Raw genomic sequence first — 18,890 nt, forward strand, 5'->3', positions numbered from 1 at the left:
TTTAAAAAATGTAATACAACAATAACATGGAGGAACAATTTAAAGTTTTTTTACATACAGGTTGTCAAGGCACAGACTAGAGTAATCATCGTGGCTTCATCTCTGAGTTTATTTCCCTTTTGATTTTGTTGGTTTATATTAATATAAACCAACTAATAATATCTCTCTTTAATTTTCATCTTCTTTTTCATTTTCCACATATCTTCTTCTGCAGACACCTTGTCTTGCCTCTGTCTAGCTGCCTTTTTTTCTATCCCTTTTATGGTGCATGTGCTGTAGCTTATGACACTGTATTCTCGTTCGCTTACCTTATCTCCTTATCGCCGTATCTCCTTCTCTAGCTGACAGTGTCTGAAAAGTTCACCAGAGACAAATGTGGTTTGTACAGTACTGGAGCATCATTCTTCCCCCAGGAAGTGGCCCCCAGATCTCGTTCCCTCTCTGTGTCTGGGTGTCCTAGGTTAGGGCAAATTTGGGAGAAAAACTCCAAATGGGGGTTTCCCCAGGGAAAAAATTCAAATGACCCCTCCCTTCAACTGGTCCAGGAAAAAAAAAAATTTCTTCGGAGAGAAGTGGAAAAAGTTGTTTATTTAACAGAAATTGAATAATATTAAACAATAAAACCTCTCACTGTTCGATGGGATGGCAAATCCAGGAAGAAAAGTACTTTTCATGTGGTGTAGCTCGGCTCACACAGGTTCTCATCAGTCCCTCTGGTGCTGGATAGTGCTGAGGCGCAGGGCCCGGGGGGCCCCAGGCGTGAGCTCCTGGGGTTTGGCTGGGTGTTTTTCAGTCCAAAGCAGGTTTGCACAGATCCAGGAAAAAAAGAAGAAAAAGGTCCAGAAAAGCCAGAGAGAAGCTCTGTCCCGCTGTCTGTCGTGCTGCAGACACCACAGTCCAGGAGCAGGATGTGGGGGAGTGATGTTTTCTTTCAGCACAAACTGCGTGCTTCTTCTTCTCCCTTTTTCGCTCTCAGAGCCAGTCTTAAAGGTGCAGAACTTAATATATAACATAAACCAGACGATTGGGGATGCCAGTATCATAAAGTCACCCCAGGACACTGGGTGAGGTGCTCGCCGTGTGTGGCGGTGATGCTGCGTTACAGACCAGCGGTACCCGAACTCCCCTTTGTGCTCTGCACGAAGCACAGCCTTGCACAGGCTCATGCTGGCCTGAGCCTTCAGAAAACCACAAGTGCAGTCTTGAAGCTTTGAAGTCGCCACAGAGACCAGAACTGGTTTGAAGCTAAGCCCAGATCAGTGCTACAATCGCTTAATGTCATGAGATTTGATGTTTCCTTGCAGAAATGTTTCATGTTGGACTCGATGTTCATTGAGGTCTTTTCCAACCTTAACATTCTATGATTCTGTGATTCTTGAAGCCAACAGCTGCAGTTATTACACCCCTGTTGCAACTTGCCAGCTGTTGTTGTCACCTGGGCTGTTGTAAATGTGACATGTGTGAGCTTCAGTCACCATGCAAGAAGTTCACAAAGCTAAGAAGCAGTAGCTCCCCATTCCAGAGTCCTCATCAAAGTAAGGTTTAAAATTAGGACTTTACATCCAGTGATGTCAGTTTGGCATGATCTCAAAGGCACATGCTGAATAAACAGGCAGGCAGGAGGGTGCAACTCAAAAGTGAATCACACCTCCTGAGGGGCTGGTGTGTTCACGTGGCTGAGAAGTGAATGCAGAAACAGGGCCTTGGGGAACGTGAGACATTTTATGTGTGAAACCAATCCAAAACTGAAACAGGGATGGGATTCTTGAGATATAAGCTAAATAAAGTTTTTAAAAATAAAGAACCAATTAATCACTGTTGTAACTTATTAGAAGTTCATCAGGTCTGGGCCTGCCTATAGAAGTAGAGTGTGTTCTCAGCTGTAGCAGTTTTTATATCCTTGCTGTTTTAGCAGTCTTGGCTGCTCCCTGAGAGATGAACCTGAGCACTGGCAGCCCAAGCTGCTGAACCATTTCATGCAGAAACAAGCAATTGTCTTGTCCTGGTTCAATAAGCGAGAGTATTGGCTTGTGTGGGAACTCTTGCCATGATCCTGGCTGTGTTTACACCTCAGATGTTGCCCTGAAGCCCACTCCATCCCTTCTAGCCCCATTCCCGTGAGTCCCATCAGCCACCACCATCGTCACTGCTCACAGCTCACAGCCCTGCAGTCAAAAGGAAGGGCTTCCTGGTTTTGAGCTTTCTAAAATCTCTTTTTGAGATTCTAAAATTCCCTGTTGGTCCCAGAGAGCCTACACCTGAAACTGAGGTGAAAGGGTGAAGGAGAGTACTGGGTAGAAGTGAAGCAAATATTTATTTTTTTAACATTATAGTGATGGGAACATTGAAATGTATCAACATAATGCCATGCATGACTGGTCTGTGAAACTCCTTGCCATATGAGATCACTGAAATACAGAATTTAACAGGCTTCAAAACAACACAGACATTTATATCAGTAAGATATATTGGTAAGACTACATTCTTTCAGGCTATAAAATACTAAAAGAAGGTTGAAAAGAAAAAGAGTGTCATATAAAATGTCATGTTTCACCTTTAAAGTGAAATTCTAGGGGAAGAGTTATAGGAAAAACTGTTTGCCATGGACAAATCCATGATTTATTTCTTCAAGATTTCCAGTGAGAGCTTCTCCAATTCACCTATTGTAGACTGCAACTGAAGATTAAAAGATGAACTCTTGGTCTGCTCAGCCTGGCAGATGTGCTCTCTTACTGACATACGAAGCTTTAGAGTAAAGATCCCTGAGAAGCACCTGTAAAAAACCACTATGCTTCGAACAGGAAGACCTTCTTTATTTTGATTACTGCTCTGAAGCACTTAATTATCATCATGTGCCTTGCAGAGTCTCTACACCATCTGTGCAAGACACCTTTGTGCACTCATTCTTAACAACAGCAGGAGATCCCCTCCTCTTTTTTTCCATTTTCTATAAACATGAGCCAAAGGAGATAAAAATGAAACTCTGGCTATTTTAAGTTTCATTTCCCAGTGATTCATTTCTCAGTAAACTCTATGATTTTAGTTTGAAGGCAAGGTATTACATGTGTGGCATCCTGATGATTACTGAAGGTCACCATTCAAATTCTGTCTTTATTCAATTAAAGGGATCTAACCCTGAGAACAAGGCAGATCCTTGGAGTTCCTTGGAAGCAGGTTTTGAACAGTTTACCTGACTTCCATTAAACAATTTTTGGCATATGTTTTAACGATTCCTGCCTTTGATTATATAGCTGCACTGTACTCTCTGGTGCTCTTCGGGCTTTGATAGGGGTATCCTTTGAAACAGAGGCTTCTGTTAGTAGGTGAGAAACACTCACTTTGAAAGCCTGGTAGAGACTCACAATCTTTCTAAACTTTTCCTCAAAGGTACTGCCTATGCCTTCCCTTGGTTGGTCTACTCAAAAATGGTTGGAAAACTTAGAAATTGGTCCATGTTAAAACTGTTGGTTTAGAAATCCAGGCATGAGCCTACTTGATGCTCAAGAGACTCTTTGAGTGTGAGCAACATTGGTACAGGATCTCCAAATGCTCAGTAGAAGAATGGGGGTGATGTCACAATTTCTCAAGGAGAAAAGGCTATGCAAGCTGCCAAATACAAAAGGAAGTTCTGTGACCAGTTTCCACTTCATTCTGATTGTTGTGGGTGTCTTCCCACACAGCATGTTGGTGATGCAGTTCCCATTTCCAGGGGACTGATTAATTGTGAGCCTGCATACCCAGTGTAGGGTTGCATCTTCCTTTGGCTCACAGGTCAGGAATTTCTCAATGAAATGTGTTAAAAAAAACAGTGTAGATCTGATTGCTTCTCAATGTGTTTTCATGGAGCTTTGGTAATGATACTGGTTTGAGTGCAACAGCTGGACTATCGTATTTGTGCCTAAAGCTAGACCAAGTATTCAAAGACTATCTCCTACATCACTTTCTAATGCTGGCTCGGTAAGTAAATGCATCCTAGAAATAAGAGTATATCTGTAATCATCTAGGGGACTAGTGGCTTCCATAGCTGGTTTCCATAATTTTTTGTATATTAAAACATACAATATATTGAAGTATAGTAAAATATAGTAAAGTTTCAAGACATCTGTTAACTATATCAATGAGACAAGGTTATCTTTCAAAAATACTAATGTGTGTAAAACAATTTGTTCCTTATTACGTGCTCATCTAATGTTTCTCTGCCAGTTAAAACTGGAAATCCATTGAAAATTTAAAACTCAGAGCTAGGTGTCATTAATCATTGAAATTAGTTTTAAAAGTCTGCCCATATAATTAAGAATTGTCAGTCATCTACCAAAAATATTGTTGGACTAATTAAATATACTGAAGCTTTTTAGTTGCAATCATAATGTTAACAGAAAACTTTCCAAAGTGCTGGCCAGACTGCAAAAAAATGTATTGGTAGGTTTTTTGGTATGTGGCATCCACCTCTTACATAAATTCTGTGTACAAAGTGGTGCAGTGGACACTCCTGCCTCTCCACCCTTAGCTAGAGCAGCTTACACTTTCAGCATTGGAGGTTTCTGTCTGGACCCCAGCTGTACTGTGTAGATGGGTGTCCCAGTGCCCTGCCCAGGGATAAACAGGGCTTTGTATTTAACAGATTAAGTTTCAAGAGAAATTTAATGCAGTCTCCCCTTACCTGGAAACCACCACACGTACAGCAAGGGAGAGGTGGGGAGAGGAATGGCTGTCTGGGTTTGACAAAGTCTAAGCACAAGAAGCTGGTGGTGATCAGACACACGTGAGGAAGAAAGCGAAACTGGTGCAATGAGTCAAACATTCATGTGCTATAGGACAAGGTTAGTGCCAAGAGCTCTGTCTGGCTCTTTTCCTAACAATTGTGCATGATCATCCTCCAAAAGATGGAAACAGCTGCTGCCCCTGGCTCCTGACAGCTGTTTGCAGCATCTGCACAGCTGCATCCTGTGGAGGTGCTGTAGAAAACAAGAGCAGGTAATAGATTTTGCAAAACTGGCTTGCAAGTCCCCGAGGCTGAACTGAACTGTTGTAAATCTCAGCCCCAGATGCGGGTCTTCTGTCACAGAAACAAACGCTGCCTTACCATGCAGCCACGTAGGAACTGCCTCCACCCATTTAGGTAACCCTCACACAAGGGATGGGTGGGGTTTTTCCCACTGGGAACACAGCTGTTGTTAATCCTTACCCCTGTGTTTCAAATCACAGGTAGTGATTAATTACTCAATTGTGAAAGGACTGAAGTACAATCAAGCAACACCTACCTTTCATCAATGGCGCGACGCACGGCAGGTCTACGGCTTGAATTTTGCAAGCAAAGAAGAGGCTACCACGTTCTCCAATGCAATGCTGTTTGCTCTGAACATCATGAACTCACAAGATGGAGGTAAATTAATCTCTGTTAATCTCTGACATTTTAAAATGCTTGTTACCAATCACCTAATGCAGTGGTATTGGATATTATGCCATTATAAAACACATTATAATAAAAAACCTTAGCCTTTAGATCAGCGTTTGCTGTGGCATGAATTGCACGTGTTCAGATTTTACTTCCCTTTCTGCTCATTTTTCATGGTGCCTTAACTCACCATAGGAAATCAATAGTTATTTGGGAATGCCTCAGCAGGCAGGTAGCCCCACTGATTTATGTGGATCTGTATATGTGCTGTTTTACATAAAGAATAAACTTGAAGTAAAGAGAAGCTAGAGTAAAATAAGCAAAACCTTACAGGACAGGACTCAGAGGTGGCATTTCCAGTGTGCTGGGCCAGCTTCAGCCGTTGGCTCTTTCCAAAAGAGGAGTGTGTGGCAGCTTGGTTATTGAATACTATATTGACTGTAGAAAAACTTTGTGGTGAAGATTGCTGTTCTGTGAATTTGTCATTGCATTACCTTGAACTGGGCCCAAAACAAAGTCCTGGTTTCTCAGTGGAAACCAGTTTCAGGTTTGTGGTATCTGGATGAAGCACTGCCCTCAGTTACATGCTTGTGACCCCTCTGCAGCTCCTGGGCTGGAAACAGAGCAGTCCTTGTGTGGTATCTTTTTTTTTCCTTTCCTGCAAAAGCACACACCACAGCCCTATTTTCCTTTTGCAAACACAGGGAGTCAAAGTTTGCATCACTTGCTGCCATCCAGGTTTCACTGCAGTGTTCACTGGTGATGGACAGCAGCTCTTTGGAGAGAGATTGTCTCCTGACAACCTCCTATACACAAATATGTCTTACTAAAAGTGTACTTGTACTGTAAGAGTTCAGATTTTTTAATTTTGCTATTTCTTTTCTATTAAGCTGGCAAATGCAAAACTCATCAAAAATCAAGACATATTTCAAATTCTTAGCTATATTTAGAAGTACTGAGGACTTAATTCTGCTTTCTTGAGCATTTTCAGCTGTAGTTGTGCCACAGCGGGTGACTTCATGAGGAGATCTGGCCAAGATTCACCAGTCCCAAATTCATGAAAGTCAAGAGTACAGAGCTCTTTGGCTGCTCAGATGTGCCCAGCCCCTTTAGACCTCCAAATCAGGATTCTTTGACTATGGTCTGGGTTTAGTGATTGGTTTAATGCCTATGATGAGTCTGCCTTACTTTAAAGAGCCCTTAAATTTGGGTTGTTTCTTTTTCCCCATCTGTCTCATCCCCTCAAAGGGAGTGAGGTTTTTGCAGGATTTTGATTTTGCTTCAGGGAGATGCCTTGTGGAAGCACAAGTCTCAGGATAAGAATTTATTTGGTGTCATAGGCTAAAATACAAGAAACTGCCTTAAATTATGTTAGCTATACCTAGCAATGAACAACAGGTATTTTTAAGAAAGTATTTTCGAGCACTTGAAAAGCCTATTAAATTTCTGAGAAGCTTATACATACACAGCCAGCAATAATTTGCATTTTGCCTTTTTTTGTGGTATTTTTACATTCATTTCCTTAGCACTAAAAGTGTGCTTTAGATGGTTTACAGGCTTAAAATCCAGTCCATGCTGAAGAGCTTGTATTTAGAGTTTGTAGTTGTCATATTCAAGACATGAATTGGGTCACAGATACAAAACTTCCTTCTCGGGACAAAAAAGAATATTCTGGTAAACTTCCAGTCTTCAGCAACCCTTTTTGTCTCATACATAAAGTGTTAGGAGTTTCGAAGGTTGCCAGTTGTCCCATTCTTTACAGCTGAGCTTGTCAAAAACTGAAATTTTGATTAAAGGAAATTTCAGCTTTTCTTTGTTTTTTTAAGCCTCTAATTCTATGAAACAAATTCCAAAAATACTAATTTTTCATTTTTTTAATTACGAAATTCATTTGCAGAGGTATTTCTCCTTAATACTAGCTATGCATTGATAATAGATTAGAATGAAGCTTTTTATATCATCATAAGTTTTCCTGTTACTGCAGTGATCTCAGCATGCAAACTGACAGCAAAAGTACATAATGGATATAAGGTATAAAATGTTTTTTCATATTTGCTCTTCCAGGCTTCTATAGCCCTTAAGCTTTTGTGGGCATGGATTAATGTGAATAGGAATTCACACAAGCACATATATCCATATATCTTTTCAGGCACTGCCACTGCCTGCATGCTGCATTAGGGTCTGCTTTTTTCATATGGAAAAATCATTAGGAAAAAATGTATTTATTATATCTATGCATCCATGTATTAAAGTTGCCCATGTGCTTATGCAGATGGATGGCAGTTTTAAGGGGTTCATTTGTATGCCCAGAACTGCTCATACACTCATAAAAAGTTAAACCAAAACCAGGGTGAAACAGAGGCTCCCTCTGCCACATTCACAGGGCAGCAAACCCTATCTGCTCCTCTGCAGCTCGGAATGTGCTGTGAGCACTACTTGGCACGTGCTATTTCTAATGTTTAGTTTTTTCCTGTATAGCCACTGAGACATTATTGCATTTGAGTACTGCTGATCCTCCCATAGTTGAATAGATTCTGGCTTCCATGGCTGCTTCTCCCCTCGTTCTACCACCCACTTCCATAAACTAAAATTAATCATGGTAGACTACAGCAGAAGATGTGAGACTGCATCATATCTTCAGCAGACGTGGAGTCAGGGTACTGTTACATTTGGGAACATAACTAGTCTTGGCACAAAGTAATGGTGTGGGGTTTTGAGTGGTGCATTTAGCTGAATTAGTTTGAAAAAATGGTAGCGGTCTATGTTTTGGGGAGTTGGAAATAATTTTTAGGGAGTGCTGACTTTCAAATGACTGGGTCACTTCAAATGAACAGAGAGTTATGAGCTAGCGATGGGAATTACTGTACTGTCCCTCCTCTTCACGAGAGAAACTCCAATGGCCAGGACCAGCCACAAGCACTGATCTCTGTTCTGACTGCATGGGGTGAGTGAAAACTAAACCAAGTGCTTTGTTAAATGCCAAGGGTTGAATGGGCTGAATCAGATCCTACAGCCAGATTGTGTTTACCCGGGTTACATGTCAAGATCGGTGCTGGGACAGATATGGATGCTAACTGTGAAGCAGGGAGCACAGTGCCTGTGGAAAAGCAGGCCACATAACTTGCTCAGTCTCACCTTAGAAAGTGGCCTGGGAAATCATAAGGAGGAATTCAAACAGTCCTCAGAGATAGAAGACAGCCTTGCAGGTGCTGTTTGTCAGTTCCTGTTTTCTTGTAAGAGAAGGTGGAGGGGTGATGTACACCACTGACCAATGATGGTGATGTGTTAGTTCACTAACGAATAAGAGTTTTACTTTTCTGTACTTTCACATATCGGTCTATAAAAGAAGATCTGAAGTAATAAACCAGAGGGAGAAATTCTCCTGTTTGACTCCCAGGAGAGTCTGTGTCGTTCTCGCCGTTCCCAATAGTGCAGCAGACAGATGTCTTCCCAGGAGTGTGACATCCCAGAGTTTAGCCTAAACTCTCTGTCTGGTTGTGTTTCTGCAATGGATGTACTCACCCATACCTGTGGGAGCAGCTGGCCACCATACAGGTGTCGGTGTTCTGCGGGAGCCTCTCCCAGTGCATGTCCCCAGGGCAGGCTAAAGCAAGCCTTGAAAGAGGTGAACACAGACCTGGCTCATTCTTGTGCTTTGTAAGGATGCTAATGGTTAGATGAGGAGTAATCCAAAACCAGATAAAATGGGACTAAAACCGAAATAATATTACAAATATGTACCATCTTTCCTTTAGAGGTTGACAGTTGCCTCACTGAATCACAATTGTTTACCTGCCAGCTTGTTTATGTGCCTAATTACTTTGATTTCCTTATACATCTCTTTAATCTGTTCTCCCTTACAAACAAAAGGAGAAATATTGGTCCTGAGCCAGCCTGAAAAATGAGAGCAAATGATAACACTGACTTGCTCATTACCAATCTCTTGCTTACAGTGGTTTAATGGTGTCATTTAGTAAGACCATTAATATGACAAACAAATTCCCATTTAATTGCTTTTCTCTCATAGGTGTCCACTTTGAGAAGTCAGACCTTTCACTGGCATAAGTTACCTGGTACAAGGTAGTGTGTCACCAGCTTACTTTGTCATCTGCAGCCAGGTTTCAGTGGGGGCAGAGCATTGCCCCTTCCTGCCCTGGGGGACTGGGGAAGAATTTTGCACAGATCCTGCCCACAGGCTGTTTGATGTTTCATGTTTTTCAGGGCTTACATCCTCTTAGATTTACCAAATGCAATGGCTGGTGGCAGGCAGCATGGTTATTGGAGCAGGACATAATGTAAGAACATTAGTGAGCTAAAACGGGCAAGTTCTTCCCTGCCATAATTTTGTAGGAAAGCCAGTGGTGCCTGTAATGAAGGTAACTTTCTGCAGGGCTTAATGGAGCCTGTACACTCAGTGCTTCTCCCAGCAAGTGGTTACACTTCTGCCAGAAAGAGAATGAGACTATTTTCCCTCCTTTCTTGTTCCCCAGTTTTCAAAGGGACTCTTCATTGTTTTCTTTCCTTATTTGCTCGCTTCAGACACTGAGTCCCAGCTGGTTGCTGGCAGCACCTGCATGTTCCCATGTTGCATAAGGGGACAGTGGTTCAGCTTTGTGGCTTGGCGTGACCAGCTCTGAGGGCATCTTGGGCTTCCATGGCTTAAAGACTTGGTAGCTCCTGAAGAAGAATTAAGACTCTGATTTGTGCTGCTGGTAAATGCTGCTTGTGGCATAGTGAATATAACGTACTGTGAACTTTTGCTTTTCCTTTGATATCTGTGCCCTGGGGACTTAGATAGTTATTGTTGACTTACAATGTATGAAAATTCCATTTCTAAATGTAAACACCACATGCTGAAAAGCCTTATGCAGAGGGCTCATTGCAGAGTTAATCATAGTTAGAGGTCAGCTGCCTTATCTGACTAAGAGGGGAGAAGTTGGAGGAAAGCTTGAAACAGGAGAGAGGTTTGAAGAAAATTAATAGTGATTTATTTCTTTATTTATTCCTTGTAAGAAAGCCATTTTCTTGTTCTAAGTGCCTTACAGACCACACAATACAGACATAGGTCATGGAGGGTGCAGAGTTCAGCCCTGTGCCTTCATCTTCACAGACCCAGCCTTACTTCTGCAGGGAGGGCATGTTGATGGTCAGAAGGATTGCTCCTCACTCCTCTTCCTCTGGTTAGAAGGTCTTCTTCCTTTTCTACTATTGTGGATTATTTGACATGCATTTCTCCTTTCCCATAATCTGGATTTTATTAAGTTCTTAGGAGTTTGAGATTTTTCCTTTCCTTCAGGCATTCTGCTCTTACCCATTTTCAGAAGTGACGACATGCCTGTATTGCTAGAAGTAAGTTCCTTGAAAAACACCTTGGAGAAATAAAAGAATAAAGCTTTGATTCATCAAATAGCAGATAAACTAGCACAATGTACCATAAATTCTCTCTCCTAGTTAGATGCCCTAAGTATTTGCAAGGTTTCTGTCAGTGAAGGATGTGTGTGAAGATTATGGTGCACTGGATTTCAGACTAAAGTGTACACAGGATTTTTTAAATTTTTTTCTAATGTTATATTCGCATAATTTTTTCATAAACATTTTGCCAACTGGTCCTGCATCCCTCAGTTTTTCAGTGGCAGTAAAGTGTAACTTCTGGGAAATTTAGTCATCGAAATTCATCTTCGACAAAGCAGGGCCTGTTTTATTTGGTATTATTGCCCCAAGACTTTGCAGCACCACAGAGGACACAGTGTGGGAAGACAAAAGACTTCATCTTCATTACATACATAAAATATCTCATCGATAATGGAAGGGACCCATCACGGAACACGATGCCCACTTGCAGCCAGCTGGTTCCAAAACTCTGCTGGGGTAAAGAGATCTGTGCTCCATGCAAGGTGCTTTGCATGCTGCACTGTGGACTCATTTCCCACACTATCAGGTGTGTTGGTGCAGATTATAAAGCCCTGAAATAGTGTATTCTGTGTACATTTTAATTTTAAGAGCGCTAATAACATTAAAGGATGTGTATAACTTCAGATGGCATAGGCGTTGCAGAACCATAAGCATGCATTGTGCTGCATTGTGCATTCCAGACATTGTTCCTATTTGTAGTTTAGGCAAAGAGAACTTGTAAGCAACAAACTTTTGGACTCACTACTGGAAGTATGATCCATGTGGTCAAACACCTAGTGCTAGCCAAAATAGCAGCCTGCAGGCAATGGTTAACTAAGTGCATGTGAAAAATACAAAAAAAACCATTTTGTTTCTTTAAAAACCAAAAGTTTTCCCAGGGGAATAAATATTTTCTGACCGACATCTTTCAAAAACACCAGAGAAAGGTTTAGAGAAATAAGTTTCACAATGTTTCCAGACTGATGCCTGTTACCGCTGAAGATGAACAGATCACACGGACACAGGTCGAGGTGTGGTGAAGAGAAGAGAAAGTTTATTTTTCCCTCCAGGATTTATAGGTTTCTGACCATGGCCAGAGATTGGATGGTCAGGATAACACTTTCTCACAGCACTGGCCATGAGAGATGCCCATCACAAGACGTGTAACAGAAAGAATGTACACATATCTATGTTTACAGTTACTGTCCTGGGAAAGGCTTTAGAAAACTATGTTAGCAAGCTCAGAAGCTGAGTTTTCAGGGCGACATCTCACCCTTTTCGGTTTAATAAAAAGAAAAGAAAAAGAAAAATGAACAAAGAAACTAGCAACATTATAAGCAATCAAAAGATAAATAACAGGAAAAAATACAATACTCCATACAATCAGAAGGCTGTAATTTCAGGGTGATATCTCACCCGTTCGTTATTATTAAAAAAAAACAAAAAAAAAAACCAAAAAAACCCAAAAAACAAGAATCAGAGAAAACAACAAAAACTCAAAAATAAATGACACAATTGTCCAACATCAACACCTGCTTGTGGATGGGCCATCGGGGTGAGCACGCATGTCATCTACATCTGAGTCCTCATCCGATGACCCACCCATCCGCTGACTGCCAATTTGGTCACGGTCTCCAGCCCGCTCGCCGGTCGAATGCTGCCTCTGTGGTTGCAGGTCAGGACGGACACACTTCGCAGGTACCCAGCGTACCCCAGTATCTGTGGATACACAAGCATACCCTCGCCCCGAAGCAATGAGGTCATAGGGACCCTCCCACAGCTTTGTGACGAGATTCCTCACTCTAACCTTTGCCCGAGGCTGAGGCGTCTCATCCGAAGCCCGCAAAGAAAGGTGGTGATTCAACATGACCGGGTTACCAGATGTTACCGCTGAAGATGAACAGATCACACGGACACAGGTCGAGGTGTGGTGAAGAGAAGAGAAAGTTTATTTTTCCCTCCAGGATTTATAGGTTTCTGACCATGGCCAGAGATTGGATGGTCAGGATAACACTTTCTCACAGCACTGGCCATGAGAGATGTCCATCACAAGACGTGTAACAGAAAGAATGTACACATATCTATGTTTACAGTTACTGTCCTGGGAAAGGCTTTAGAAAACTATGTTAGCAAGCTCAGAAGCTGAGTTTTCAGGGCGACAGATGCCTACACCAGTTTCAGTATCAACTTTAGTCACTCAGAAATGTTCTGCAGAAAGGGGGGTTTCTGATCTAAATTGCTGTGCTTTGTAAGTCAATGAAGAGGGAGGCAAAATTCAAATAAGATGATGTGCTTTTTCCTTTCATCTGCTGCACTGCTTTATCACTGAAGCTGTTCCAGAAAAGTCCACGTGACATACAGAATCTTTTAGTATATTGCTTACTATAGAAATAAATTCCTTCCTTTGCCAGTTGGACAGGGATGAGCTGTTACCCAGCAAACAAAGTGGGAATTTATTTTTGCGAAGCAGCCAGTGAAAGGCATGCCCCAGGCAGTGCCCCACTGAGTGTTCAACAGGTCTCTGCCCAACCCTGTGAAGACAAGAGTCCCTTGTGACCCCAGCTGTAAAATACCAGCTCAGCCACAGCACCACTCATTGTATTTAATTCCTAAAACTTTTTCCTATGCTGAGGGGGATGACAGTCCTTACACAAGCCCTCTGCCCATCTTTCCAAAATAACCAAACTTCTGGAATAATAGGCACTTGCTTGCAGGCTTCTCCTGCCTGCCAATCTGCTCAGGTGCCCTCTTCTCAGGGCTAACCCAGGGTAACCTGGGCTTCCTAATTGAACATAGGACATTTCACAGAACCAAAGAATATTCTGAGTTGGAAAGGACTCACAAGGATCATTGAGTCTAGTTCTGAAGTGAATGGCTCATACAGGGATCAAACCCACAACCCTGGCATTATTAGCATTAGGCTGTAATTAGGCAACTTCTAGGAACCTGGGTACACTTCACATTAAGAGATACATGTTTAAAACCAAAACTGGAAGAAGCTGGCCCTGCCAGGAGAAGCAGTGAGTAAAACTGGTTAATCTTCTGTATTAGCTTGGCTCCAGCTGACTGGAGCACAGGAGGTGAATTGATTCATTTGTGAATAGATAATCTGGGACTACAGACTCCTTTCAGTACTAGAACTGTAAATATCATTGCTATTATGCATCTGTCAGGAACTATCAAACTGTTATTTAATTATTCTCCACTATAGAAGTAGGCATTTTTTCAATTCAGTTTTTCAGTCCCCCAGCTGGTAAGGATCCAGAGCAGAAAGTTTTCCAGGGCACCAAAGTGCTCTCACAGCATTATGCAAATAAAAACCCATGACATGCTGCCTGTGTGCATCTCAGCCTCTTTCCTGCAGACTCTGTTGTATCCCTGCTCAGAGCAGCAGCGCCAGAGCCGCTGTCCAGCATCTGCAACAACAAAAGGTGCCTCTGTTCTTGGAAGAGCATTAGAAACCTAAAGGCCCTTGAGCCTCTTGCTGATGCTCTTTGCTGTGCTGAACTCTTCTGCGCTAAATCAAAACCACTTCAGGAAGGAAACTGTGTGTGGGAAAAAAAAATATTGAGAGATTTAAGAGATACTTGCACACGTTGACTTACGCTAGCAAGATTCCCTTGCACCATTGCCTTCAAACCTGTTTTTCTGAGTGTGCTGCAAACTGCAGAAGTTTCCAGAGTGCAGTGATAGAAGATTCACTGTGGCTTTTTCACTAGAGTATAGTCAGTGGCAGAAGAATATATTAGCTTAGGAAAAAAATCAATTATCAAAATTTAGCAAGTCCAGTAATTGATGTGAGAAGCAGTATAGGCCAGATTTTGGCCAGTATTCATTTGGAGACCATTTATAGAATGGTTTGGGTTGGAAGAGACCTTAAAGATCACCTAGTTACAATCCCCTGCTGTAGGCAGGGTTAATTTGAACTAGATGAAGTTGCTCAAAGCCCCATCCAGCCTGGCCTTGGTTGCTTCTTTCTATTTAGAAGGCTTTCTGTATTCTCAGCTAAGAGCCAGACTCCATAACAGCTTGTCTCTGCACAGTAACTCATCTACTCCCCTAGCTGTGATCCCACTCCTAGCAATGAGTAATTGTGTGCCCATGGTCTTCCTGTTAATGGGAGTAGACCTAGAAGGATCTGTAGGACAGTTTCATACCTGGGCTGTGATGTCTGTGTGGTCAAGAAACAGTAACAGGTGCTCTTGGTACAGTCAGTTACGTATTAGGTGTCCCTAAAAGCAAAATTCATCCCATTTTCCCTCTCCTTCTCATCACTGACTGTAAAGGATTGATGCTAAGGACTGTTCTTTGATCCCTGACAATTTTACTATGATCTTCTTCCAAGCTTTCTAATTATTGTATGAAGGTTTTCTAATTATGGTGTAATTAATTAGTAACTCCAATGATAGTTAAACCTGTAGTTTAACAATAATAAATTAGGGGCCTGGAAACTGATGTGCATAAAGTGTATTTTAGTGATGCTCTATGGATTTCCTTGGGACAGTTAATAAGAACTCCCAGGAATACCTGTGTGTTATGCATGTCCATATATATGTTCACATGAGCAGTGCACATCAGGTTATCACTCCTCTGGCTGCCTGAGCTCTGCAAACAGATGGGCTTTTTACATGCAAATTTTTTTATTTTATACAAGAAGTGAATTTAGGAAGACATTCACACATATATAGACTGAAGTCAGAAATACTTTGCTGGGCTAATAGGATTTTTCACTGATAAAACTGATAGTATTTTGAATTTTTTCCTTTAAACTATGCTGTCATTATGTGCCATAGTTCAGTGTGCAAACAGCACTCGCTAGAAAGGTGTTCCTGGTCCAAGCACAGCATTTAGGACTGGGGATGGTGCAGGGACAGGCAGTGGTGCAGCTGGGGAGGTAGGGCAGAGCTCTGGAACCCTCTCCAGCAGCAGCAGGCTCAGCTGAGGGGAAAGTCTGCTTAATTCCAGCCACAGAGTGAATCGCCATATGCTGCTGCCAGCAAAGCATGCAGAGCACTTCTCCTGCTGGCTGGTAATCCCTGGGGAGCTCACACAAAGTCTATTAATGGCTTTCTTAGGTGACTCTCCGTGGTCATCCAGCACCTTATGTTTCACCAAGTCAGGGGCTCGATAGCCCTAGGTTGCGTTGCCTCCTGCAAGCAGAACCCTCAGGTCCTTGTGGTGATGACTCGTGATTTCTCCAGTTAATTCTAATGAAGCAATACAGATGAAAATGGAATTCATTTAACTGAACTACAGCCATTTAAATGCCAGGCATCCAGTTTACAATAGCTGTGCATTTTCCTCTCCGTGGGGCGAGGAGGGTTCACCTGCAGGTGAGTGCCCCTCGTCCTGTGCTGCTGGCCCAACAAGCTGCACAGTCCCTGCCACGCAGCAAGGAGCAAAAATTGTGTGGTAGAACGGAGCAGTGTGGGGCTGTGCCACAGTTCAGTTCAGGAAGGAATCCTCTAAGAGGTGGTTTTAATTCTCCAAGCGTGCGGCCTTTGGACGTGCTCAGCTGAGGAGGACACAGCGTCATTCAGGTCCTGGTGGTGCATTTGGAATTCTGCTCCACCTTACTGACAAACAAGCCAAACCCTGCCAAGCAATCACCGTCAAGCAGATTTGCGTGGAATGCTTTATCTGTTGGTCTTGATTAGTATTCTGGAGTTCTCTGTAGAAAACACCAATTTTAATTCCGCTTCCTCCGGTGCTGGTTTCCAGGGACTCCCTCTGGTGGTTAGGAAGCTGTGTGAACATCAGCTTGCCGTACAGCACGGTGGGAGAGGTGAACTGAAGAGTATCTTGGCTTTTTTCACACCTTTAAAAATAAACTTGGGGTCAAAGCCATTGAGGTTATCACCTCTTTTGACCGCTTAAACTTGCTAAGTGTGCATTGCTCGCTCTTGTCAAGAAATGGTGCATTTCCTGCAGCATGGCAGAGTGAGGAGCACCACTGCAGGTACACCTGTGCCCGTCTGGTGCTTTGCAGACAGGAGTACGAGGACGTCCAGAAGGTTGGATGTTGTCAGAAATCCATTTGAATGTGGATTTTCCTGAAATTTAATGGATATCCCTTCTAAGGCACTTTAGATTATGGAGTATTTGCTTTTTCGCTTTTTTTGGCTTACCATTGGCATCTGCAATAGAAATGACTCTGCACCTTTGGGTCGGGGTGCCCAGGTTCCCCTGCATCATGTGCAAATATATTTCAGTTGTATATATATTTCATTGCAGTTTCACTTCTCAAGATGCTTTGCCAGCAGATCTTACAGGGTCCTTGCTGAATGCAAAAGGAAACACTTTGAATCAGCAAAACAGGAGGGCTAACGAAACTTGGGCAATAAAAAGAGCCTTTCAGTGTCCTCTGGAGCCTGCCAAAGCACTAAGTGCTGGTGATGACTAACGAGGGTGGCACATCTAATGCAAAAGCTGGCAGGAGTTACCATGCAGAGTGCAGCAGGGGGGGCACCCTCAATCAGGGAGGGAGAGGCTCTGGAGATGCATGGCCCAAGTGTGTGGACAAGGTTCTGGATCTGCAGCAGAGGCAGAAGGCACCAAGAGAAAGCTTGGTTCTGGCAGAGTCAGCAGGAAAACTCCTGACTCAGATAAATGAGTAATATTATCCCTAGTTTGTGGAAGGAAGAGGGATTTGAAAAGTGTAACAAAGGTGAGGATCCAAAGGGAAGGGTGCCTTATGCTTCCTGCTGATTATTTTATTTCACATGTCTCTGACCTTTCTGATTACTGTAAATATGATATTTCAACTTAAGAGCTAAAGCTTGAAAATAGATATTTGGCTCTTTGGATGAGCTGGCATCTGATCCCTTTTCTTGGTCTGTGCTGTAACATTCCTATGAGCACAGAGAAAGTGCATTTTTTAAACAATTTTATTGCAATGATTTTCTTACAGACGAGATTGCCCCTGGGTGGCTTTACATTATCTCATCAGCCTGTGAGTGCACCTCCAAATCACCTCCTTTTACTTATCAGAGTTTACTGGTGTGTCCAGAAATTGCCCAACAAGGGTCATGCTGTATATATTTCTTGTCTTACATCACATTAAATTGCGGTCAGATCTTTCAGCACCGCTGTATTTTTAAATAATGTTTTCCCTGACTCTGCAAATGGTGCAGAACATTGTAGAGGCAGAGAGCCACCAAGCTGAGCTGGGGGCAGGAGCTTTGGTCAGCAAGCTGTAACACACAGGGAAACTATTTTTGCAGTGGTACGGTGAGAAAGGATTGCAAAGATGTCAGTGTGTAGAGCTGTGTCCTTGGTCATGCTGTAAAGGTCAGTGTGTTGGGGGCTGAGGGAGCAGGAGCTGCACCAGGTCTGCTGTGCAGGCAGGTTTGCTCACACATTTCTCTTACACTCACTGTGGTGTCTCTGCAGCTTCTGAAGTTGAATTACAGATCAGACACACAATCTGGGCTTTTCTTCCAGAGCGCTCTCAAAGTGCCTCGAGCCTGGGGAACTCACTGAGAGGTCCACACCAAGGGTTTTCAAGGTTCTTTAAATGGAAACCAAGTTGTTTTTTCCCCCCAGAAATGGGTTACATTTGGTTGTGGCTTTTATTTCACCAAAAACAAAATTGAACTTTCAACCTGCCTGAGAAGATGAAGTATTTATCTTTCATTCTGATACTACATTTTGCTTCACTTTTTGTTTTCAAATGCACATCATGTAAATTACCAGATTTGGTTATCATGAAGGCAATGACAAAACCCCATCTTTCTGATTCAAAATAAATTCAAGCTAAACATTCTCTTGTGTTTCCATTTTGAAGTTCAAAGTCATGGCAAAGCACAAAACTGTAAAAAGACAGCTTTTATTTTTAAAGATGAGAGGAAACATTGTGATATTTTTAAAGAAAATGAGTATTTTTTAATGAGAATCAAACCTCCATGCAATTCTCTGCAAATTGAAACATTGTTTTTACAATAAATTTTTTAATTAAACCCCAAAGTTCTGCCAAAAGTTCATTTTTCATGGCTGCACTAGGAATATTAAGGCAGCAATGAGTCCTGGTCAGCAGCATCTTGAATTATTTGATTTCACATTATTTTTATTACATTTATTTTTAGTGTCAAAATTAATTTACAGC

The 18,890-nt window shown here is 42.2% G+C and overlaps 1 protein-coding gene across 9 annotated transcripts in view; it reads left to right on the forward strand.

Moving 5' to 3' along the window:
* EVL (Enah/Vasp-like) overlaps positions 1-18,890 on the forward strand; it is a 143,293-nt gene that overhangs the window by 74,946 nt on the left and 49,457 nt on the right. For all 9 annotated transcript variants that reach the window (XM_058848742.1, XM_058848714.1, XM_058848769.1 and 6 more), the window contains exon 3: positions 5,206-5,383. In XM_058848742.1, coding sequence (XP_058704725.1) covers positions 5,206-5,383 — 178 coding nt within the window. The remainder of the gene's footprint in view (positions 1-5,205; positions 5,384-18,890) is intronic.

The sequence above is a fragment of the Poecile atricapillus genome, chromosome 1 (genome assembly GCF_030490865.1).
Source record: "Poecile atricapillus isolate bPoeAtr1 chromosome 1, bPoeAtr1.hap1, whole genome shotgun sequence".
NCBI lineage: Eukaryota > Metazoa > Chordata > Aves > Passeriformes > Paridae > Poecile > Poecile atricapillus.